This window comes from Ranitomeya imitator, chromosome 6 (assembly GCF_032444005.1).
Source record: "Ranitomeya imitator isolate aRanImi1 chromosome 6, aRanImi1.pri, whole genome shotgun sequence".
In the NCBI taxonomy this organism is placed as follows: domain Eukaryota; kingdom Metazoa; phylum Chordata; class Amphibia; order Anura; family Dendrobatidae; genus Ranitomeya; species Ranitomeya imitator.
Window position 1 is genome coordinate 2,037,654 of NC_091287.1, and position 24,421 is coordinate 2,062,074.

The 24,421-nt window shown below is 46.6% G+C and overlaps 1 protein-coding gene across 1 annotated transcript in view; it reads right to left on the reverse strand.

The window, feature by feature from the left end:
• Positions 1-776: 776 nt before the first annotated feature.
• The window catches only part of LOC138641571 (tyrosinase-like), a 221,508-nt gene continuing 197,863 nt past the window's right edge, over positions 777-24,421 (reverse strand). Inside the window, exons 4-5 of the mRNA XM_069729041.1 lie at positions 19,845-19,983; positions 777-1,404 (exon numbers count right to left, since the gene is read on the reverse strand). Coding sequence (XP_069585142.1) covers positions 1,197-1,404; positions 19,845-19,983 — 347 coding nt within the window. The 3' untranslated portion in view covers positions 777-1,196. The remainder of the gene's footprint in view (positions 1,405-19,844; positions 19,984-24,421) is intronic.

A 24,421-nucleotide genomic window follows, 5' to 3' on the forward strand; every position in this document is an offset into this window, starting at 1 on the left:
TGCCGACTTTGATTCCCCATTGACTTGCAATGGGTTTCGTGTTTCAGTCGGCCCCCGACTTTTCGCAATAATCGACCTGTGAGGCAAATGTATGTCACGATAATGTAAAAACCATAACTGAGGGATTTTTGCACTTCTGACCTGAGGGTGAGGGGGGTGCCAGAGAGCTGCAAGTTTTCAAGTGGAACTGTAAAGCGGGATATACATAAATCCCTGCAGTTCGTGGTATATTGAACAGCAGTGGGATAACTAAAATAAGCCCCTGCTGTAAACTAAGAGGTCAATAGCCTTGTGTGATTGTTTTTTTTTTCATCACATTGTAGCAGTGGAGGGGTAACTAAGATAAGCCCCCCTGCACATGTGATAGTCATCTGTTGGCCTAAAGTCACCCCGATCTGTGACGTAGGGGGTGATGGTCACGGTGTGAATCGTGACATATTGGTGGCAGCGGTGGGATACCTAAAATAAGCCCCTGCTGTAAGCTAACAGGTCAATAGCCTTGTGTGTGTTTTTTCCCATCACATTGTAGCAGTGGAGGGACACTAATATAAGCCCCCCCTGCACATGTGATAGCCGTCTGTTGGCCTAAAGTCACCCCGATCCGTGACGTGGGGGTGACGGTCACGGTGTGAATCGTGACATGGCCGATTTCACCCAACCCTACTTTTTAGAATCGATCCTAAAAAAGTAAAAGTCGCTCAACTCTTGTGATCAGCACTATAATTAAACAATAATCCACATTTAAGTTTTCCACCTTTTATTTGAAACCACAAATTATAGATACATTTCTTATAGATGCAGCATAGACATAGTTGCCTGTTATCCTTCCAAGTTACTAATAAAATGCAACAGAAAGACTGCCGCACTTTCCTTGTACCAGGATCATTACATGTTTTACAGCACAAAATGTTTTGCTCCTTCCCAGGCAATTGTGAAAAATTGTGGAGAATAGGGGGTGATGCTAAAGTGAGACAACCATGAAGGAGGCGTAATTAAAAGTGACGGACGTGTGTAGCACGATTTACCAAAACCCTCCTTGAAGTAGAGTCGCTATGATAAATTTGCACATTTCTTGTATGCACACTATAAACTGCAATACTCTCCCTCTCGGATCAGAGCAGCACTTCATGACAGGCATGACGGTGCAAGAATGTTTCTCCACTTCCTGTAAATGAGTTCATAATTAATTCAGCATCTTATTGATCATTTTTCCTCTTCAATGGCGGCTTCCAATGGAAATCAGAATATTCATATCCAAACTCTGTAGACTTCTGGACAAGATCTTTGTTCTTATAACATGGAAAATATGGGGTACAACAATCATTTGGGCCCTGACCCAGCTCACTGTTCTCAGGATAAGTCTCCGGAGATCCGTTGTATTTGGTAATCCATGTTTCAAAGATCCTATATAGAATATGGGAACAAAATGGAAAGTAGATTAGTGTAAGCGTGCAGGGCACAAGACAATTCTGCAGAATACGATCATCAACAATATCAGGTGAGGCTACAGACCTAGTAGCTTCCAGAAAAATGAACAAGATCTGAAATGGTGGTGAGTTCTATGAAAATATAAAACATCCAAGTGGCAAGGTCAACATGAGTCAAATACACATGCAATGATAGGATGTCTCAATAATACCTTTCAACGTCTAAAATTTCTTCTAGAGTTATGTCCCTGGATAGTATGAGTGCTTAGTACACAGTCCCCAGTAAGATTCAAAACTATCAGTGCTCAGACACAGGTGTGTATCAGTGGTCATAGTGCTCAGTCACTAGTGTGTATCAGTGGTCATAGTGCTCAGTCACTGGTGTGTATCAGTGGTCATAGTGCTCAGTCACTAGTGTGTATCAGTGGCCATAGTGCTCAGCCACTGGTGTGTATCAGTGGTCATAGTGCTCAGTCACTAGTGTGTATCAGTGGTCATAGTGCTCAGTCACTGGTGTGTATCAGTGGTCATAGTGCTCAGTCACTAGTGTGTATCAGTGGCCATAGTGCTCAGCCACTGGTGTGTATCAGTGGTCATAGTGCTCAGTCACTAGTGTGTATCAGTGGTCATAGTGCTCAGTCACTGGTGTGTATCAGTGGCCATAGTGCTCAGCCACTGGTGTGTATCAGTGGTCATAGTGCTCAGCCACTGGTGTGTATCAGTGGTCATAGTGCTCAGTCACTGGTGTGCATCTGTGGTCATAGTGCTCAGTCACTGGTGTGCATCTGTGGTCATGGTGCTCAGTCACTGGTGTGTATCAGTGGCCATAGTGCTCAGTCACTAGTGTGTATCAGTGGCCATAGTGCTCAGCCACTGGTGTGTATCAGTGGTCACCGTGCTCAGTCACTAGTGTGTATCAGTGGTCATAGTGCTCAGTCACTGGTGTGCATCTGTGGTCATGGTGCTCAGTCACTGGTGTGTATCAGTGGCCACAGTGCTCAGACACAGGTGTGTATCAGTGGCCATAGTGCTCAGCCACTGGTGTGTATCAGTGGTCACCGTGCTCAGTCACTAGTGTGTATCAGTGGTCATAGTGCTCAGTCACTGGTGTGCATCTGTGGTCATGGTGCTCAGTCACTGGTGTGTATCAGTGGCCATAGTGCTCAGTCACTGGTGTGTATCAGTGGCCATAGTGCTCAGTCACTAGTGTGTATCAGTGGCCATAGTGCTCAGCCACTGGTGTGTATCAGTGGTCACCGTGCTCAGTCACTAGTGTGTATCAGTGGTCATAGTGCTCAGTCACTGGTGTGCATCTGTGGTCATGGTGCTCAGTCACTGGTGTGTATCAGTGGCCATAGTGCTCAGTCACTAGTGTGTATCAGTGGCCATAGTGCTCAGCCACTGGTGTGTATCAGTGGTCACCGTGCTCAGTCACTAGTGTGTATCAGTGGTCATAGTGCTCAGTCACTGGTGTGCATCTGTGGTCATGGTGCTCAGTCACTGGTGTGTATCAGTGGCCATAGTGCTCAGACACAGGTGTGTATCAGTGGTCACCGTGCTCAGTCACTAGTGTGTATCAGTGGTCATAGTTCTCAGTCACTGGTGTGCATCTGTGGTCATGGTGCTCAGTCACTGGTGTGTATCAGTGGCCATAGTGCTCAGACACAGGTGTGTATCAGTGGTCATAGTGCTCAGTCAGTAGTGTGTATCAGTGGCCATAGTGCTCAGTCACTAGTGTGTATCAGTGGCCATAGTGCTCAGCCACTGGTGTGTATCAGTGGTCATAGTGCTCAGTCACTAGTATGTATCAGTGGCCATAGTGCTCAGCCACTGGTGTGTATCAGTGGTCACCGTGCTCAGTCACTAGTGTGTATCAGTGGTCATAGTGCTCAGTCACTGGTGTGCATCTGTGGTCATGGTGCTCAGTCACTAGTGTGTATCAGTGGCCATAGTGCTCAGTCACTAGTGTGTATCAGTGGCCATAGTGCTCAGCCACTGGTGTGTATCAGTGGTCACCGTGCTCAGTCACTAGTGTGTATCAGTGGTCATAGTGCTCAGTCACTGGTGTGCATCTGTGGTCATGGTGCTCAGTCACTGGTGTGTATCAGTGGCCATAGTGCTCAGACACAGGTGTGTATCAGTGGTCATAGTGCTCAGTCAGTAGTGTGTATCAGTGGCCATAGTGCTCAGTCACTAGTGTGTATCAGTGGCCATAGTGCTCAGCCACTGGAGTGTATCAGTGGTCATAGTGCTCAGTCACTAGTGTGTATCAGTGGCCATAGTGCTCAGCCACTGGTGTGTATCAGTGGTCATAGTGCTCAGTCACTGGTGTGCATCTGTGGTCATAGTGCTCAGTCACTGGTGTGTATCAGTGGTCATGGTGCTCAGACACAGGTGTGTATCAGTGGTCATAGTGCTCAGCCACTGGTGTGTATCAGTGGTCACCGTGCTCAGTCACTAGTGTGTATCAGTGGCCATAGGGCTCAGTCACTGGTGTGTATCAGTGGTCATAGTGCTCAGTCACTGGTGTGTATCAGTGGTCATAGTGCTCAGTCACTGGTGTGCATCAGTGGTCATAGTGATCAGTCACTAGTGTGTATCAGTGGTCATCGTGCTCAGTCACTAGTGTGTATCAGTGGTCATAGTGCTCAGACACAGGTGTGTATCAGTGGCCATAGTGCTCAGCCACTGGTGTGTATCAGTGGTCACCGTGCTCAGTCACTAGTGTGTATCAGTGGCCATAGGGCTCAGTCACTGGTGTGTATCAGTGGTCATAGTGCTCAGTCACTGGTGTGTATCAGTGGTCATAGTGATCAGTCACTAGTGTGTATCAGTGGTCATCGTGCTCAGTCACTAGTGTGTATCAGTGGTCATAGTGCTCAGTCACTGGTGTGTATCAGTGGTCATAGTGCTCAGTCACTGGTGTGTATCAGTGGTCATAGTGCTCAGTCACTGGTGTGTATCAGTGGTCATAGTGCTCAGTCACTGGTGTGTATCAGTGGTCATAGTGCTCAGTCACTGGTGTGTATCAGTGGTCATAGTGCTCAGTCACTGGTGGGCATCAGTGGCCATAGTGCTCAGTCACTGGCGTGTATCAGTGGTCATAGTGCTCAGTCACTGGTGGGTATCAGTGGCCATAGTGCTCAGTCACTGGCGTGTATCAGTGGTCATAGTGCTCAGTCACTGGCGTGTATCAGTGGTCATAGTGATCAGTCACTGGTGTGTATCAGTGGTCATAGTGCTCAGTCACTGGTGTGTATCAGTGGTCATAGTGCTCAGTCACTGGTGGGTATCAGTGGCCATAGTGCTCAGTCACTGGCGTGTATCAGTGGTCATAGTGCTCAGTCACTGGTGGGTATCAGTGGCCATAGTGCTCAGTCACTGGCGTGTATCAGTGGTCATAGTGCTCAGTCACTGGCGTGTATCAGTGGTCATAGTGATCAGTCACTGGTGTGTATCAGTGGTCATAGTGCTCAGTCACTAGTGTGTATCAGTGGTCATAGTGATCAGTCACTGGTGTGTATCAGAGGCCATAGTGCTCAGTCACTGGTGGGTATTAGTGGCCATAGTGCTCAGTCACTGGTGTGTATCAGTGGTCATAGTGATCAGTCACTAGTGTGTATCAGTGGTTATAGTGCTCAGTCACTGGTGTGTATCAGTGGTCATAGTGCTCAGTCACTGGTGTGTATCAGTGGTCATAGTGATCAGTCACTAGGGTGTATCAGTGGTCATGGTGCTCAGTCACTGGTGAGTATCAGAGGCCATAGTGCTCAGTCACTGGTGGGTATTAGTGGCCATAGTGCTCAGTCACTGGTGTGTATCAGTGGTCATAGTGATCAGTCACTAGTGTGTATCAGTGGTCATAGTGCTCAGTCACTGGTGTGTATCAGTGGTCATAGTGCTCAGTCACTGGTGTGTATGTATCAGTGGTCATAGTGATCAGTCACTAGGGTGTATCAGTGGTCATGGTGCTCAGTCACTGGTGTGTATCAGTGGTCATGGTGCTCAGTCACTGGTGTGTATCAGTGGTCATAGTGCTCAGTCACTGGTGTGTATCAGTGGTCATAGTGCTCAGTCACTGGTGTGTATGTATCAGCGGACATAGTGATCAGTCACTGGTGTGTATCAGTGGTCATAGTGCTCAGTCACTGGTGTGTATGTATCAGTGGTCATAGTGATCAGTCACTAGTGTGTATCAGTGGCCATAGTGCTCAGTCACTGGTGTGTATCACTGGTCATAGTTGTTGTGAATTCTGTGGCAGAGCTCCCTCCTGTGGTCACAAGTGGTACTTCGGCTGATTCTCTCTGTGAGCTTCTGTTGGTGGAGGGAAGTGGTACTGCGGCTTCTGAGTTTCCTCCCTCAGGTGATCTGGTGAGGTCGTTAGGTGCTTCTCTACTTAACTCCACCTAATGCTTTGATCCTGGCTTCCTGTCAATGTTCCAGTGTTGTACTTGCTTTTCCCTGGATCATTCCTGTGGCCTGCTGCTCTGCATAGCTAATCGCAGACGCCGTGTGGGTCCCCGACTTCGTGTTGGGGATCTGGTTTGGTTATCTTCTCGTCATATTCCTATGAAGGTTTCCTCTCCTAAGTTTAAACCTCGTTTCATTGGTCCGTATAGGATTTCTGAGGTTCTTAATCCTGTGTCTTTTCGTCTGACCCTTCCAGATTCTTTTTCCATACATAACAAATTCCATAGGTCATTGTTGCGGAGATACGTGGCACCTATGGTTCCATCTGTTGATCCTCCTGCCCCGGTTTTGGTGGAGGGGGAATTGGAGTATATTGTGGAGAAGATTTTGGATTCTCGTGTTTCTAGACGGAAACTCCAGTATCTGGTTAAATGGAAGGGTTATGCTCAGGAAGATAATTCCTGGGTTTTTGCCTCTGATGTCCATGCTCCCGATCTTGTTCGTGCCTTTCATGTGGCTCATCCTGGTCGGCCTGGGGGCTCTGGTGAGGGTTCGGTGACCCCTCCTCAAGGGGGGGTACTGTTGTGAATTCTGTGGCAGAGCTCCCTCCTGTGGTCACAAATGGTACTTCGGCTAATTCTCTCTGTGAGCTTCTGTTGGTGGAGGGAAGTGGTACTGCGGCTTCTGAGTTTCCTCCCTCAGGTGATCTGGTGAGGTCGTTAGGTGCTTCTCTACTTAACTCCACCTAATGCTTTGATCCTGGCTTCCTGTCAATGTTCCAGTGTTGGACTTGCTTTTCCCTGGATCATTCCTGTGGCCTGCTGCTCTGCATAGCTAAGTTCTTCTTTGCTATTTGTTTGCTATTTTTTCTGTCCAGCTTGTCTAATTTGTTGCTGGAAGCTCTGGGACGCAAATGGTGTACCTCCATGCCGTTAGTTCGGTACGGAGGGTCTTTTTGCCCCCTTTGCGTGGTTTTCTTTAGGGTTTTGTGTAGACCGCAAAGTTACCTTTTCTATCCTCAATCTGTTAAGAAAGTCGGGCCTCGCTTTGCTGAATCTATTTCATCTCTACGTTTGTCTTTTCATCTTACTCACAGTCATTATATGTGGGGGGCTGCCTTTTCCTTTGGGGTATTTCTCTGAGGCAAGGTAGGCTTATTTTCTATCTTCAGGCTAGTTAGTTTCTCAGGCTGTGCCGAGTTGCATAGGCAGTGTTAGGCGCAATCCACGGCTGCCTCTAGTGTTGTTTGGAGAGGATTAGGGATTGCGGTCTGCAGAGTTCCCACGTCTCAGAGCTCGTTCTATGATTTTGGGTTATTGTCAGATCACTGTATGTGCTCTGACCGCTATGTCCATTGTAGTACTGAATTGCCTTTCATAACACATAGTACTCAGTCACTGGTGTGTATCAGTGGTCATAGTGCTCAGTCACTAGTGTGTATCAGTGGTCATAGTGCTCAGTCACTGGTGTGTATCACTGGTCATAGTGCTCAGTCACTGGTGTGTATCAGTGGTCATAGTGCTCAGTCACTGGTGTGTATCACTGGTCATAGTGCTCAGTCACTGGTGTGTATCAGTGGTCATAGTGCTCAGTCACTGGTGTGTATCAGCGGACATAGTGCTCAGTCACTGGTGTTTATCAGTGGTCATAGTGATCAGTCACTAGTGTGTATCAGTGGTCATAGTGCTCAATCCCTGCTGTGCATCAGTGGCCATAGTGCTCAGTCACTGGTGTGTATCCGTGGTCATAGTGCTCAGTCACTGGTGTGTATCAGTGGTCATAGTGCTCAGTCACTGGTGTGTATCAGCGGACATAGTGCTGAGTCACTGGCGTGTATCAATGGTCATAGTGCTCAGTCACTGGTGTGTATCAGCGGACATAGTGCTCAGTCACTGGCGTGTATCAGTGGTCATAGTGCTCAGTCACTGACGTGTATCAGTGGTCATAGTGCTCAGTCACTGGCGTGTATCAGAGCCCATAGTGCTCAGTCACTGACATGTATCAGAGGTCATAGTGCTCAGTCACTGGTGTGTATGTATCAGTGGTCATAGTGCTCAGTCGCTGACATGTATCAGTGGTCATAGTGCTCAGTAACTGGTGTGTATCAGTGGTCATAGTGCTCAGTCACTGGGGTGTATCAGCGGACATAGTGATCAGTCACTGGCATGTATCAGTGGCCATAGTGCTCAGTCACTGGTGTGTATCACTGGTCATAGTGCTCAGTCACTGGTGTGTATCAGTGGTCATAGTGCTCAGTCACTAGTGTGTATCAGTGGTCATAGTGATCAGTCACTAGTGTGTATCAGTGGTCATAGTGCTCAGTCACTGGTGTTTATCAGTGGTCATATTGCTCAATCCCTGCTGTGCATCAGTGGCCATAGTGCTCAGTCACTGGTGTGTATCCGTGGTCATAGTGCTCAGTCACTGGTGTGTATCAGTGGTCATAGTGCTCAGTTACTGGCGTGTATCAGCGGACATAGTGCTCAGTCACTGGTGTTTATCAGTGGTCATAGTGCTCAGTCACTGGCGTGTATCAGAGGCCATAGTGCTCAGTCACTGACATGTATCAGTGGTCATAGTGCTCAGTCACTGGTGTGTATGTATCAGTGGTCATAGTGCTCAGTCACTGGCGTGTATCAGTGGTCATAGTGCTCAGTTACTGGCGTGTATCAGCGGACATAGTGCTCAGTCACTGGTGTTTATCAGTGGTCATAGTGCTCAATCACTGGCGTGTATCAGTGGTCATAGTGCTCAGTCACTGGTGTGTATCAGAGGCCATAGTGCTCAGTCACTGACATGTATCAGTGGTCATAGTGCTCAGTCACTGGTGTGTATGTATCAGTGGTCATATGTTGTGAATTCTGTGGCTGAATTCACTCCTGTGGTCACAAGTGGTACTGCAGCTTCTGAGCTTCCTCCCTCAGGTGTTCTGGTGAGCTCGTTAACTGCTTCATTACTTAACTCCGCCTGATGCTGCTATCCTTGCTCCTTGTCAATGTTTCAGTGTTGGATCTGAGCTTCTCCTGATTGTTCCTGTGACCTGCTGCTCTGTATAGCTAAGTGCTTTTTGCTTTTTTGTTGCTTTTTTTCTGTCCAGCTTGTCTTTTGTTTTGCTGGAAGCTCTGAGACGCAAAGGGTGTACCGCCGTGCCGTTAGTTCGGCACGGTGGGTTTTTTTGCCCCCTTTGCGTGGTTTGCTTTAGGGTTTTTTGTAGACTGCAAAGTTCGCTTTACTGTCCTCGCTCTGTCCTAGAATATCGGGCCCCACTTTGCTGAATCTGTTTCATCCCTACATTTTGTCTTTTCATCTTACTCACAGTCATTATATGTGGGGGGCTGCCTTTTCCTTTGGGGAATTTCTCTGGGGCAAGTCAGGCCTATTTTTCTATCTTCAGGCTAGCTAGTTTCTTAGGCTGTGCCGAGTTGCCTAGGTAGTTGTTAGGCGCAATCCACAGCCGCTTTTAGTTGTGTTTAGGATAGGATCAGGTGTGCAGTCTACAGAGTTTCCACGTCTCAGAGCTCGTTCTTGTATTTTTGGGTATTTGTCAGATCACTGTGTGCGCTCTGATCGCTAAGCACACTGTGTTTCTGGATTGCCTTCATAACACCTGTCATTAGCAAACATAACAGTACAAGGAGCCCAAACTAATGATTCTCAATAGAGGGAAAGAAAAAGTTCTGACATCATTTTTTTTTTTTCTGCTCTGTGTTCACTTTTTTTTTTTCCCCTAGACATTTGGGTGATTCTGGACACAGGTGTGGACATGGATATTCAGGGTCTGTGCTCTTCAATGGATAATCTCGTTATAAATGTACAAAAAATTCAAGATACTATTGATCAGAAATCTATGTTAGAACCAAGAATTCCTATTCCTGATTTGTTTTTTGGAGATAGAACTAAGTTTCTAAGTTTCAAAAATAATTGTAAGCTATTTCTGGCCTTGAAACCTCATTCTTCTGGTAATCCTATTCAACAGGTTTTGATTATTATTTCTTTTTTGCGCGGCGACCCTCAAGACTGGGCATTTTCTCTTGCGCCAGGAGACCCTGCATTGAGTAGTGTCGATGCGTTTTTCCTGGCGCTCGGATTGCTGTACGATGAGCCTAATTCAGTGGATCAGGCTGAGAAAAATTTGCTGGCTTTGTGCCAGGGTCAGGATGATATAGAAGTATATTGTCAGAAATTTAGGAAATGGTCAGTACTCACTCAGTGGAATGAATCTGCGCTGGCAGCTTTGTTCAGAAAGGGTCTCTCTGAGGCTCTTAAGGATGTCATGGTGGGATTTCCTATGCCTGCTGGTTTGAATGAGTCTTTGTCTTTGGCCATTCAGATCGGTCGACGCTTGCGCGAGCGTAAATCTGTGCACCATTTGGCGGTACTGCCTGAGGTTAAACCTGAGCCTATGCAGTGCGATAGGACTATGACTAGAGTTGAACGGCAGGAATACAGACGTCTGAATGGTCTGTGTTTCTACTGTGGTGATTCCACTCATGCTATTTCTCATTGTCCTAAGCGCACTAAGCGGTCCGCTAGGTCTGCCGTCATTTGTACTGTACAGTCCAAATTCCTTCTGTCCATTACCTTGATATGCTCTTTGTCGTCGTTTTCTGTCATGGCGTTTGTGGATTCGGGCGCTGCCCTGAATCTGATGGATTTGGATTATGCTAAACGTTGTGGGTTTTTCTTGGAGCCTTTGCGGTGTCCTATTCCATTGAGAGGAATTGATGCTACACCTTTGGCCAAGAATAAACCTCAATACTGGGCCCAGCTGACCATGTGCATGGCTCCTGCACATCAGGAAGTTATTCGCTTTCTGGTGTTGCATAATCTGCATGATGTGGTCGTGTTGGGGTTGCCATGGCTACAAACCCATAATCCAGTATTGGATTGGAACTCTATGTCGGTATCCAGCTGGGGTTGTCAGGGGGTACATGGTAATGTTCCATTTTTGTCGATTTCGTCATCCACCCCTTCTGAGGTCCCAGAGTTCTTGTCTGATTATCAGGATGTATTTGAAGAGCCCAAGTCCGATGCTCTACCTCCGCATAGGGATTGTGATTGTGCTATCAATTTGATTCCTGGTAGTAAATTCCCTAAAGGTCGATTATTTAATTTATCCGTGCCCGAACACGCCGCTATGCGCAGTTATGTGAAGGAATCCCTGGAGAAGGGACATATTCGCCCATCGTCATCACCACTGGGAGCAGGGTTCTTCTTTGTAGCCAAGAAGGATGGTTCGCTGAGACCGTGTATTGATTACCGCCTTCTTAATAAGATCACTGTTAAATTTCAGTATCCCTTGCCATTGTTATCTGACTTGTTTGCTCGGATTAAGGGGGCTAGTTGGTTCACTAAGATAGATCTTCGTGGTGCGTATAATCTGGTGAGAATCAGGCAAGGAGATGAATGGAAAACTGCATTCAATACGCCCGAGGGTCATTTTGAGTATCTAGTGATGCCGTTCGGACTTGCCAATGCTCCATCTGTGTTTCAGTCTTTTATGCATGACATCTTCCGTGAGTATCTGGATAAATTCCTGATTGTTTACTTGGATGACATTTTGATCTTCTCAGATGATTGGGAGTCTCATGTGAAGCAGGTCAGAATGGTTTTTCAGGTCCTGCGTGCTAACTCTTTGTTTGTGAAGGGATCAAAGTGTCTCTTCGGTGTGCAGAAAGTTTCATTTTTGGGGTTCATCTTTACCCCTTCTACTATCGAGATGGATCCAGTTAAGGTCCAAGCCATCCAGGATTGGATTCAGCCAACATCTCTGAAAAGTCTGCAAAAGTTCCTGGGCTTTGCTAATTTTTATCGTCGCTTCATCTGTAATTTTTCTAGCATTGCCAAACCATTGACCGATTTGACCAAGAAGGGTGCTGATTTGGTTAATTGGTCTTCTGCTGCTGTGGAAGCTTTTCAGGAGTTGAAGCGTCGTTTTTGTTCTGCCCCTGTGTTGAGTCAGCCAGATGTTTCTCTTCCGTTCCAGGTCGAGGTTGATGCTTCTGAGATTGGAGCAGGGGCGGTTTTGTCACAGAGAGGTTCTGATTGCTCAGTGATGAAACCATGTGCTTTCTTTTCCAGGAAGTTTTCGCCCGCTGAGCGTAATTATGATGTGGGCAATCGAGAGTTGCTGGCCATGAAGTGGGCATTCGAGGAGTGGCGTCATTGGCTTGAAGGAGCTAAGCATCGTGTGGTGGTATTGACTGATCATAAGAACTTGACTTATCTCGAGTCTGCCAAGCGCTTGAATCCTAGACAGGCCCGTTGGTCGTTATTTTTTGCCCGCTTCGACTTTGTGATTTCGTACCTTCCGGGCTCTACAAATGTGAAGGCGGATGCTCTGTCTAGGAGTTTTGTGCCCGACTCTCCGGGTTTATCTGAGCCAGCGGGTATCCTCAAGGAAGGAGTCATTGTGTCTGCCATCTCCCCTGATTTGCGGCGGGTGCTGCAAAAATTTCAGGCGAATAAACCTGATCGTTGTCCAGCAGAGAAACTGTTCGTCCCTGATAGGTGGACTAATAAACTTATCTCTGAACTTCATTGTTCGGTGTTGGCTGGTCATCCTGGAATCTTTGGTACCAGAGAGTTAGTGGCTAGATCCTTCTGGTGGCCATCTCTGTCACGGGATGTACGTACTTTTGTGCAGTCCTGTGGGATTTGTGCTAGGGCTAAGCCCTGCTGTTCTCGTGCCAGTGGGTTGCTTTTGCCCTTGCCGGTCCCAAAGAGGCCTTGGACACATATTTCGATGGATTTCATTTCTGACCTTCCCGTTTCTCAAAAGATGTCAGTCATTTGGGTGGTCTGTGATCGCTTTTCTAAAATGGTCCATCTGGTGCCCTTGGCTAAATTGCCTTCCTCCTCTGATTTGGTACCTTTGTTCTTTCAGCATGTGGTTCGGTTGCATGGCATTCCTGAGAATATTGTTTCTGACAGAGGTTCCCAGTTTGTTTCAAGGTTTTGGCGAGCCTTTTGTGGTAGGATGGGCATTGACCTATCCTTTTCCTCGGCTTTCCATCCTCAGACTAATGGCCAGACCGAACAAACCAATCAGACCTTGGAAACATATCTGAGATGTTTTGTTTCTGCAGACCAGGATGATTGGGTGTCCTTTTTGCCGTTGGCTGAGTTCGCCCTTAATAATCGGGCCAGCTCGGCTACCTTGGTTTCTCCATTTTTTTGCAATTCTGGGTTCCATCCTCGTTTCTCTTCAGGACAGGTTGAGTCTTCGGACTGTCCTGGTGTGGATTCTGTGGTGGATAGGTTGCAGCAGATCTGGACTCAGGTAGTGGACAATTTGATCTTGTCCCAGGAGAAAGCTGAACTTTTCGCTAATCGCAGACGGCGTGTGGGTCCCCGACTTCGTGTTGGGGATCTGGTTTGGTTATCTTCTCGTCATATTCCTATGAAGGTTTCCTCTCCTAAATTTAAACCTCGTTTTATTGGTCCGTATAGGATTTCTGAGGTTCTCAATCCTGTGTCTTTTCGTTTGACCCTCCCAGACTCCTTTTCCATACATAATGTATTCCATAGGTCGTTGTTGCGGAGATACGTGGCACCTATGGTTCCATCTGTTGAGCCTCCTGCCCCGGTTTTGGTGGAGGGGGAATTGGAGTATATTGTGGAGAAGATTTTGGATTCTCGTGTTTCTAGACGGAAACTCCAGTATCTGGTTAAATGGAAGGGTTATGCTCAGGAAGATAATTCCTGGGTTTTTGCCTCTGATGTTCATGCTTCCGATCTTGTTCATGCCTTTCATGCGGCTCATCCTGGTCGGCCTGGGGGCTCTGGTGAGGGTTCGGTGACCCCTCCTCAAGGGGGGGGGTACTGTTGTGAATTCTGTGGCTGAATTCACTCCTGTGGTCACAAGTGGTACTGCAGCTTCTGAGCTTCCTCCCTCAGGTGTTCTGGTGAGCTCGTTAACTGCTTCATTACTTAACTCCGCCTGATGCTGCTATCCTTGCTCCTTGTCAATGTTTCAGTGTTGGATCTGAGCTTCTCCTGATTGTTCCTGTGACCTGCTGCTCTGTATAGCTAAGTGCTTTTTGCTTTTTTGTTGCTTTTTTTCTCTTCAGCTTGTCTTTTGTTTTGCTGGAAGCTCTGAGACGCAAAGGGTATACCGCCGTGCCGTTAGTTCGGCACGGTGGGTTTTTTTGCCCCCTTTGCGTGGTTTGCTTTAGGGTTTTTTGTAGACTGCAAAGTTCGCTTTACTGTCCTCGCTCTGTCCTAGAATATCGGGCCCCACTTTGCTGAATCTATTTCATCCCTACGTTTTGTCTTTTCATCTTACTCACAGTCATTATATGTGGGGGGCTGCCTTTTCCTTTGGGGAATTTCTCTGGGGCAAGTCAGGCCTATTTTTCTATCTTCAGGCTAGCTAGTTTCTTAGGCTGTGCCGAGTTGCCTAGGTAGTTGTTAGGCGCAATCCACAGCCGCTTTTAGTTGTGTTTAGGATAGGATCAGGTGTGCAGTCTACAGAGTTTCCACGTCTCAGAGCTCGTTCTTGTATTTTTGGGTATTTGTCAGATCACTGTGTGCGCTCTGATCGCAAAGCACACTGTGTTTCTGGATTGCCTTCATAACACCTGTCATTAGCAAACATAACAGTCATAGTGCTCAGTCACTGACATGTATCAGTGGTCATAGTGCTCAGTCACTGGCGTGTATCAGTGGTAATAGTGCTCAGTCACTGGCGTTTATCAGTGGTCATAGTGCTCAGTCACTGGCGTGTATCAGTGGTCATAGTGCTCAGTCACTGGCGTGTATCAGAGCCCATAGTGCTCAGTCACTGACATGTATCAGTGGTCATAGTGCTCAGTCACTGGTGTGTATGTATCAGTGGTCATAGTGCTCAGTCACTGACATGTATCAGTGGTCATAGTGCTCAGTCACTGGTGTGTATCAGTGGTCATAGTGCTCAGTCACTGGGGTGTATCAGCGGACATAGTGATCAGTCACTGGCATGTATTAGTGGCCATAGTGATCATTCACTGGTGTGTATCAGTGGTCATAGTGTTCAGTCACTAGTGTGTATGTATCAGTGGTCATAGTGCTCAGTCACTGGGGTGTATCAGTGGTCATAGTGCTCAGTCACTGGTGTGTATCAGTGGCCATAGTGCTCAGTCACTGGTGTGTATGTATCAGTGGTCATAGTGATCAGTCACTAGTGTGTATTAGTGGCCATAGTGCTCAATCACTGGTGTGCATCAGTGGCCATATTGCTCAGTCACTGGTGTGTATCAGTGGCCATAGTGCTCAGTCACTGGTGTGTATCAGTGGTCATAGTGCTCAGTCACTGGTGTGTATCAGTGGTGTCACGAATCCACACCGCTGCCACCAATTTGTCACGATACACACCGTGACCGTCACCCCAACGTCACGGATCGGGGTGACTTTAGGCCAACAGACAGCTATCACATGTGCAGGGGGCTTATCTTAGGTATCCCTCCACTGCGGCAATGTGATGAAAAAAAAACACACAAGGTTATTGACCTCATGTATTACAGCAGGGGCTTATTTTAGGTATCCCACTGCTCTTCAATATACCACGAACTGCAGGGATTTATGTATATCCCACTTTACAGTTCCACTTGAAACTTGCAGCTCTCTGGCGCCCCCCTCACCCTCAGGTCAGACTAGGTACTACACCTAGGGTAATTAGTCGCCAGAAAGGCTGCCTGCTATGTACTGGCTATTGGGCACGCTGCAGCGAGGCGATGTAACTACTCCTGCTCAAGCATGAACAATAATTATCAACGCCGCAGTCGCTACAACGACTCCCAAAGGCACAGTGCACGGTATGCTGCCACCAGCTTTGATTAAACGGGTCCGAAGCTAACCCAAAACAGTAGCTTTATTCTCTTCAGAAGACTTAGGGTACATTTTAGAGCAGGAAGAACGAAAACTAGTAAGTTATATATTTTACTCCGAAAGAAGGCAGTGTTTGTAAAAAGGCATATAAAGATGTTACAAAAGAGACAATTGAAAATATGTACAAAGTAATTATAAAATAAAAGGGAATAAAGAAGAAAGGTAAAACTCACATGTTCTCAGTTCATATCAGTCAAAACCATGCTGGTGGGCGGAGCTCCCCAAATGTCCCAATGCATCAGGAGGTCTGGGTAGAAACAGCCCCTCCGGTAAGATCTCTGCTGAATTCAGATTCAGGCTGGGATAAGGGTAGAGACTTTTAAACTCCCAGGCTCGTGACATCACTAAAGGGGTTGAGTTAAGATCGCCCTCCCCTTTCCTCAGCTGTAAGTTTTCTCCAACCATTCTTATGATTGTCATATTTTCGCTGGAGAATCTGGCAGAGTCACAACACACCCCTCATCCATCTTGTATTAAGATTTGCTCTCTATAGATACTAACTTCGGGCTAGTGGGACACACAGTTCCAGAGAAATACGTACTTTTTTACCTGTTGGAACTAGAAGCCCACGTTTACCGTGGCGGATAGATCCGCCGGTGGATGTTAACAATATGTACCTTTTATTTTCCTAGCCTAAATTGTTGGCCCAATATCTTGCTATAACAGAACAAAGAGCCGCATGGCTTTGAGAAAGCTATCAGACCAGCTCTAGCTGGAGAGAGAATTGAGCCACTACCAGCGCACCAGACCTTTCTGGCTTGGGGGAAGGGCAGAGCATTGAGAAGAAAGCTCCACTCACACATTGAAACAAAGAGAGCCAGAGAGAAGGGGGGGATAGCCCACAGCATGGGCTAGCAGGAGGAACTAATATTTATATTATACATTTTCCTCACACCTCCCCCTTCTGGTGTGCGCTACGGAGGCAGGACCACTCAGTGCTCCTCTATGCGCACCTCAGCAGGTTCACACTGGCGGGACAGTCCATCTGCATTGCCATGCTCCCTGCCCGTTTTGTGTTCAATGGTGAAGTCAAACTGTTGAAGGGCAAGGCTCCAGCATAGCAACCTGCCGTTGGTTCCACCCATGGCGTTTAGCCAGCGCAGAGAGTTGTGGTCGGTCACCACGGTGAAGGTGCAACCGTACAAGTAGGGCTGCAAGCGCTGCAGGGCCCAGACTATGGTCAGGCACTCCTTCTCAATGGTGAAGTAGGCCACTTCCCTCGGCAAAAGTTTCTGGCTCAGGTACAACACGGGGTGCTCTTGGTCCTCCGAGTCAACCTGGCTGAGCACAGCACCGAGGCCAAACTCGCTGGCGTCAGCCTGTACCAAGAACGGTCGACTGTTGTCGACTGCTTTTAACACAGGGGCATTGCACAGTGCTGTTTTCAATCCCTGGAAGGCCCCCTCACAGCCATTGGTCCAGTTGACAATGTGGGGTAGCTTCTTCCTGGTGAGGTCCGTCAAAGGTTTTGTCAGGCTAATATAGTGATGTACGAAGCGCCTATAGTACCCTGCCGTGCCCAGAAAGGACATCAAATGTTTCTTGGTCCTGGGGGTGGGCCAGTTCACGATCGCTCCCACTTTCTCAGGCTCTGGCTTTAGGGTGCCCCGCCTACCCGGTGCCCCAGGTAGTGGACCTCACTCATGCCCATCTGGCATTTTCCTGGCTTGATAGTCAGTCTGCAGGGTACTATAGGCGCTTCGTACAGCACTATAGTAGCCTTAGCAAAACCCTTGACGGACCTCACCAGGAAGAAGCTACCCCACATCGTCAACTGGACCGATGGCTGTGAGGGGGCCTTCCAGGCGTTGAAAACAGCACTGTGCAATGCCCCTGTGTTAAAAGCAGTTGACAGCAGTCGACCGTTCTTGGTACAGACTGACGCCAGCGAGTTTGGCCTCGGTGCTGTGCTCAGCCAGGTTGACTCGGAGGACCAAGGGCACCCCGTGTTGTACCTGAGCCGGAAACTTTTGCCGAGGGAAGTGGCCTACTCCACCATCGAGAAGGAGTGCCTGGCCATAGTCTGGGCCCTGCAGCACTTGCAGTCCTACTTGTACGGTCGCACCTTCACCATTGTGACCGACCAAAACCCTCTGCGCTGGCTAAACGCCAAGTGTGGAACCAACGGCAGGTTGCTAGGCTGGAGCCTTGCCCTTCAGCAGTTTGACTTCACCATTGAACACAAAACGGGCAGGGAGCATGGGAATGCAGATGGACTGTCCCGCCAGGGTGAACCTGTTGAGGTGTGCATGGAGGCATACCGTGGGGTTATGCCTCCCTAGCGCAGACCAAAAGGGGGAGGCGTCGCGATATTGTATGAAATGTGATATGATTTTGTAGCCTGCCTGTTAGACCCATGCTGCGGGCTAAAAACCCTCCTTCTCTCTCTGTCTCTCTTTGGTTCTATGTGTGTGTGTGTGCAGCTATTCTTCTCAATGCTCTGCCCTGCCCCTAAGCCCAGGAATGTTTATTGCGCTTGTAGCGGCCCAAAGTTCCCTCCAGCTGAAACTGGTCTGATTATCCTTCTCAAAGACATGCGGTTCTTTGTTCGGTTACAGTAAGATATTGGGCCACCGATTTGGGCTAGAAAAATAATAAGGATATATTGTGAATCTCCATCGACGGATCTATTAGCCACGGTAAGCGCGGGCTTCTAGTTCCAACAGAGACAGAGTATGGATTTCTCTGGAACTATGCATCCCATCAAGCCCAAATTTGGTCTCATTAGAACGCCAATGTTAATACAAGATGAACGCTGGGTGTGTTATGATTCTGACATGTTCTGTAGCGGAGATACAGGCATTAGACAAACTTATGTGAAATTTAGTAAAACTGAAGAGATAGGAGGGTCTGAGGAAACCAGCCCTGTTAGTGATGTCACGAGGCTGTGGTTATTTAAGTGACTCCACTTTACCCAGCCTTCAGAGTCTGAGTCTGAGTTTTTTTGCCTGAGGAGCTGTACTATGCATTGGGATATTTGGGAGCACTGCCTATCAGCATGGTTTTGCCTGAAATGACCTGAGAACATGTGAGTTTTACCTTTTCTCATTTAATCCCTTTATTTTATAATTATTTTGTACATATTTCAATTGTCTCTTTTGTAACATCTTTATATGCCTTTTTATAAACACTGCCTTAAACTTTCGGAGTAAAATATATAAATTACTAGTTTCATTCTTCCTGCTCTAAAACGTACCCTAAGTGTTCTGAAGGGAATTACGCTACTGTCTGGGTTAGCTTCGGACCCGTTTAGTCGAGGCTGGTGGCAGCATACCTTGTGCTGTGCCTTTGGGAGTCATTGTAGCGACTGCGGCATTGATAATTATTGTTCCTGCCTGAGCGGGAGTAGTTATATCGCCTCGCTGCAGTGTGCCCTATAGCCAGTACATAGCAGGCAGCCTTTCTGGCGACTAATTACCCTAGGTGCAGTACATAATCTGACCTGAGGGTAAGGGGGGCGCCAGAGAGCTGCAAGTTCAAGCAGAACTGTAAAGCGGGATATACATAAATCCCTGCAGTTCGTGGTATATTGAAGAGCAGTGGGATAACTAGAATAAGCCCCTGCTGTAAACTAAGAGGTCCATAGACTTGTGTGTGCTTTTTCATCACATTGAAGCAGTGGAGGGATTACTAAGATAAGGCCCCCCTGCACGTCACCCCAATCCGTGACATGGGGGTGACAGTCACGGTGTGAATCGTGACAATAATTTACAGTCGGTGTTCAGTATTAGTGGATATAATGTACAGTCGGTGGTCAGTATTAGTGGATATAATGTACAGTCGGTGGTCAGTATTAGTGGAAATTATGTACCGTCTGTGGTCAGTATTAGTGGATATGCTGTGCAGTCTGTGGCCAGTATTAGTGGATATAATGTGCAGTCTGTGGTCAGTATTAGTGGATATTATGCACAGTCGTTGGAAAGTATTAGTGGATATAATGTACAGTCAGTGGTCAGTATTAGATGATATACTTTGCAGTCTGTGGTCAGTATTAGATGATATAATTTGCAGTCTGTGGTCAGTATTACTGGATATGATGTACATTATTACAATTAATTTCCTGTGTTATTTTCTCCACATTCAGATGTCTTTGAGTTTGTTTTGGATAGAAAGTTCAGAGAAAGTTGTTTTTCGCTCACTTGTCTATGAAGCCATGATGTAAGATGAAGAATGGGTCATTACTGGAAATTGGAATCTGGGACATGGTTCCTCCAATGTAGATATGGACAAGGTTATGGATGCTCCTCTTCAGGGTGATGCCGTCGGGTGACAGATAACCTAGAAATAGATGAGAGCGTGATGTTTTGGCAGCTCCTTCACAATTAATAAATCTTTGCCTTCTGTTCAATAGCATCTGAATTTGCATATATTCCGCACTTATAAGTTTTTGATTGTAAACCTACTTTAATAGTTTGTCAGGTAACCTGAGTATCACACAATGCTGTTCAGCCTAACTAGCTTTATGTGAAAAAGTAATGTATTTTTAGGCTAGAAAAAAAGCTGTTATCAAGATTGAGTTTATTTGCAGTAAATTTCAGTAATCTGACTTAAGGTGCTGTCACACACAGCGACGCTGCAGCGATAAACTAAATCTAAATTATGTTCCATCCCCTGTGAAGGTGATTTCCTGTTTGGGTCAACATTAGATGACATTCTTGAGAAAGGAAATCAGAAAAATGGTTTCCCAACCTGCCTATTCCCAGATATACTGTAAAAACTATTTTCGTAGTAAAATATTTTTTTGTAGAAGACCCCCAAGAGAGCAAAACAGATGTGAAGAAGGGAAAAAGAAAATCAGAGGATTTCACTTTGGGGGTTCCTCTCAGGATAAGAAGCCCTCCCAGTGATGGTCTTTTCCAGGTGGGGGGAAGATTATCCCTCTTTCTTCTGGCCTGGGAAGTGATTTCCTGGATTTCTTGGATACTGGGCCTAATAAAGTCAGGCCTAAAGATAGAGTTTATCTCATTCCCAGTCCCAAACTGCGTGGTAACTCGTCTACTGTCCTCTCCAGAGGAACAACGGGCCTTGGAATGCGAAGTATTGAATATAGTGGACAAAGTTGTCCTACAGGAGATCACCACTCAGGAAAAGACAGAAGGATTCTACTTTTGGGGTCAAAGACGTTGCCCTATCTTGGATCATACTACCTCCTCTTCTCGCCCTCTCTCTGTTGGAGTCCCCCAAGGCTCTGTCCTAGGACCCTTACTCTTCTCAATCTATACACTCGGCCTGGGACAACTCATAAGGTCCTATGGCTTCCAGTACCATCTATAAGCTGATGCCACTCAGATCTACCTCTCTGGCCCAGATGTCACCTCTCTGCTCTCCAGAATCCCAGAGTGTCTATTGGCCATATCCTCCTTCTTCTCCTCTCGCTTCCTCAAACTCAATGTGGACAAATCTGAACTCATTATCTTTCCTCCATCACGCATATCTTCCCTATCTGATCTATCTATCAAAATAAATGAAATCACACTTTCCCCTGTCCCCAAAATCCGCTGCCTCGGATTAACCCTTGACTCTGCCCTGTCCTTCAAACCGCACTTCCAAGCTCTCGCCACCTCCTGTCGCCTCCAGCTCAAAAATATTTCCAGAATCCGTCCTTTCCTCAACCCACACACTACCAAAATGCTCGTGCATGCCCTAATCATCTCCCGCCTCGACTACTGCAACATACTCCTCTGTGGCCTACCTTCTAACACTCTCGCACCCTCCAGTCCATCCTTAACTCTGCTGCCCGACTAATTAATCTCTCTCCTCACTACACTCCTGCTTCACCTCTTCGCAAATCCCTTCACTGGCTCCCAATTTTCCAGCGTATCCAGTTTAAATTACTAACACTGACCTACAAAGCCATCCCTAACCTTCCTCCTCAGTGTATTTCCACACTAATCTCTCAATATCTTCCCTCACGTAATCTCCGGTCCTCCCAAGACCTCCTCCTTTCCTCCACGCTTATTCACTCCTCACTCAATCGCCCCCAAGACTTCTCCCGAATATCACCCATCCTCTGGAATTCAGTGCCCCAAAAGATCCGGTTATCCACTACTTTTGGATCCTTCAAAAGAAACCTGAAAACCCACCTCTTCAAGGAAGCTTACAGCCTGTAAAGACCACACAGCCACCTCAACACCATTGGAGCTACTGCAACCCTCGACCTACTGTCTCCTTCCCCATAATCCTGTAGAATGTAAGCCCACAAGGGCAGGGTCCTCTTCCCTCTGTACCAATCTGTCATTGTTAGTTTTGTTTACTGTAAGTGATATTTGTATTTTGATGTAACCCCTTCTCATGTACAGCACCATGGAATCAATGGTGCTATATAAATAAATAATAATAGTAATAATAATAATAATACTACCCATTGTTTCTGGTGAAGAAACCTGACGGATTCTTCAGAACAATAATAAGCCTGAAAAAACTGAACAAGTCTCTAAAGACACAGACTTTCAAAATGGAGTCAATAAAAACAACTGTCAAATTATTGTTTCCAGATTACTGTATGATAATCCTGGAACTGAGGGATGCATATTATCACTTTCCCATACACAAAGACTCTCAAAAGTTCCTCAGGCTATCTGTCTCGATAGTAGGCGAAGTCAGATTTTTTCAGTACTGAGCCCTCCCTTTCGGCTTGGTGGTGGACCCTCAAGTGTTTACCAAACTGTTAGCAGAAGCAATGGTACTCCAAGGGAGCAAGACATTTTGATTGTCCTTGTGAAGATTAGGCTGGAGCGAAACGGATCGTACAAATTCAAAAGTCGCCGACTTTCGGCAAAGTCGGGTTTCATGAAACCCGACCCGATCCTAGTGTGGGATCGGCCATGAGGTCGGCGATCTTGGCGCCAAAGTCGCGTTTCGTATGACGTGTTTAGCACCATTTTTTCAGCCAATGAAGGAGCGTGGGCAGAGTGATGACATAGGTCTCAGGGGCATGCACATCTATCGTCATTTTTTTTGCTTGTGTGCTGTAGCGATTTGCAATGTGTAAAACCAGCTTTTCTGTGTAGGGATGGACGGAGGGGAGAGAGAGAGAGAGAAAGGAAAAAGAAAAAAAAATCACACTGACTTTGCATTGGGTTTCGTGTTTCGGTCGATCCCCGACTTTTTGCGATAATCGGCCGATTCCACTCGACTCGACTTTTGAGATAGTCGGGTTTCGCGAAACCTGAATCGACCCTAAAAAAGTAAAAGTCGCTCAACCCTAGTGAAGATGTGAGGTTGTGGGTTAAAAAAATCACCTAGGCAGGTTAACGATGCAACTGTTTTTATTCCATATATCCATGGTTGTACAACAAATCCAGGTAGATGGCAAAAATACAATGTCCTCAGTCCACAAGTTCCCAATCAGAGATTGGTAGTTCCTGAATAGTGGTGATTGAATACATTTGGAATTATTCTTTACTCGCAAGAATAGTACAGTATTTGGGCTATTCGTTACTTGGCGAATAATTAGGTATTCGTCTCTGTATATTCTAGGTACCCGCCCAGCATGTTTGGCGCTTTATTTTCAGCCAATGAACATGCTGGACTGGCTTGACAATCACAGTAATACTGGCGCCATCTTTGGTGTGGCATTACTGTGATTGGCTGGCCTTCCAGTATCACAGGGACTATTTAAAGGCTGCTGGTACCATCTTGTGCACATTGTAGCCGTAAACAGCATAGAGAGTGTGTAGTTTCAAGTAGATAGAGTAATAGGAGGTTATAGTGATCATTATAAATTCCAAAAAGCTTTTTTAAGAGCTGAAGATTTTCAAGAGCAGTGATGAGAGAATTTGTTCGGAAAACGATCGCCAAACATAAATTCGGCACATTTGGCTTAGGGTCACATGAAACATCCTCAATGTTGTGGCACCATGGCTTGTGTCATTGGCTGCGGAAATCACATGTCCCTCTCCATATAAATAGCAGACATCTTGTTTTAGCGCCATTTTGACACTGTGCACAGAGGCTGCTCCTGACGCTGGCACTGCTAGCAGCAAGATTTTAGCTAGTTAGTTAGGCAGTTGCATGTCAGTCCGATAGTGTAGCTATCTAGTGTCCAGTGTGGCTGGTAAATTTACCTTCCAGCACTTTTCTTTGGGGGCCATTACTGAGGTCCACAGACAAAGCCAGCAGGGCGCATGTCCTATAAGTGTGTTGTGCACTGCTCCTATTGTGCTCCATACACGAGTATAACATTCTTAAAAATAATATTTTTTCACTAGCTAAATGTGAAACAGCCTGCAGTATCCCACCTTGTCAATTTGTGCTGTGGTGATATGAAACCGTCTGGAGATCTAACACACACATTTTTTAAAATAATTATAATTTTTCAGTTGCAAAAAGTTAGACAGTCCGCCGTATCACACTTTGTTATTTTGTTGGGCTGAAATTAAGCTGTCTGCAGATCTTATGCACATAACCAAAAATGTTTTTCTGTTCCTAACATCATACAGTAGGGGATATCTGACTTTCAAATTGTTTGTAGCATATCTTCTTTGCCATTGTCACTGCACCACTCAGCACCGCCGCTCCTGCCTCCCCGCCCCCGACATATTTACCCTCTCCGGCGCGCTGCTCCTGTGGGCATGCGTTCTTCCTTGTCCTCCTGATTCACCACAGCTTCCTGGTGTCCGTCGGGTGCGCGTGCGCACTTCCTCTTTGATATACTGGCACACTGCTTCTCCTCTCTGTGGCCTGGAGGACCCTGACCCGGAAGTCCTCCTGCACA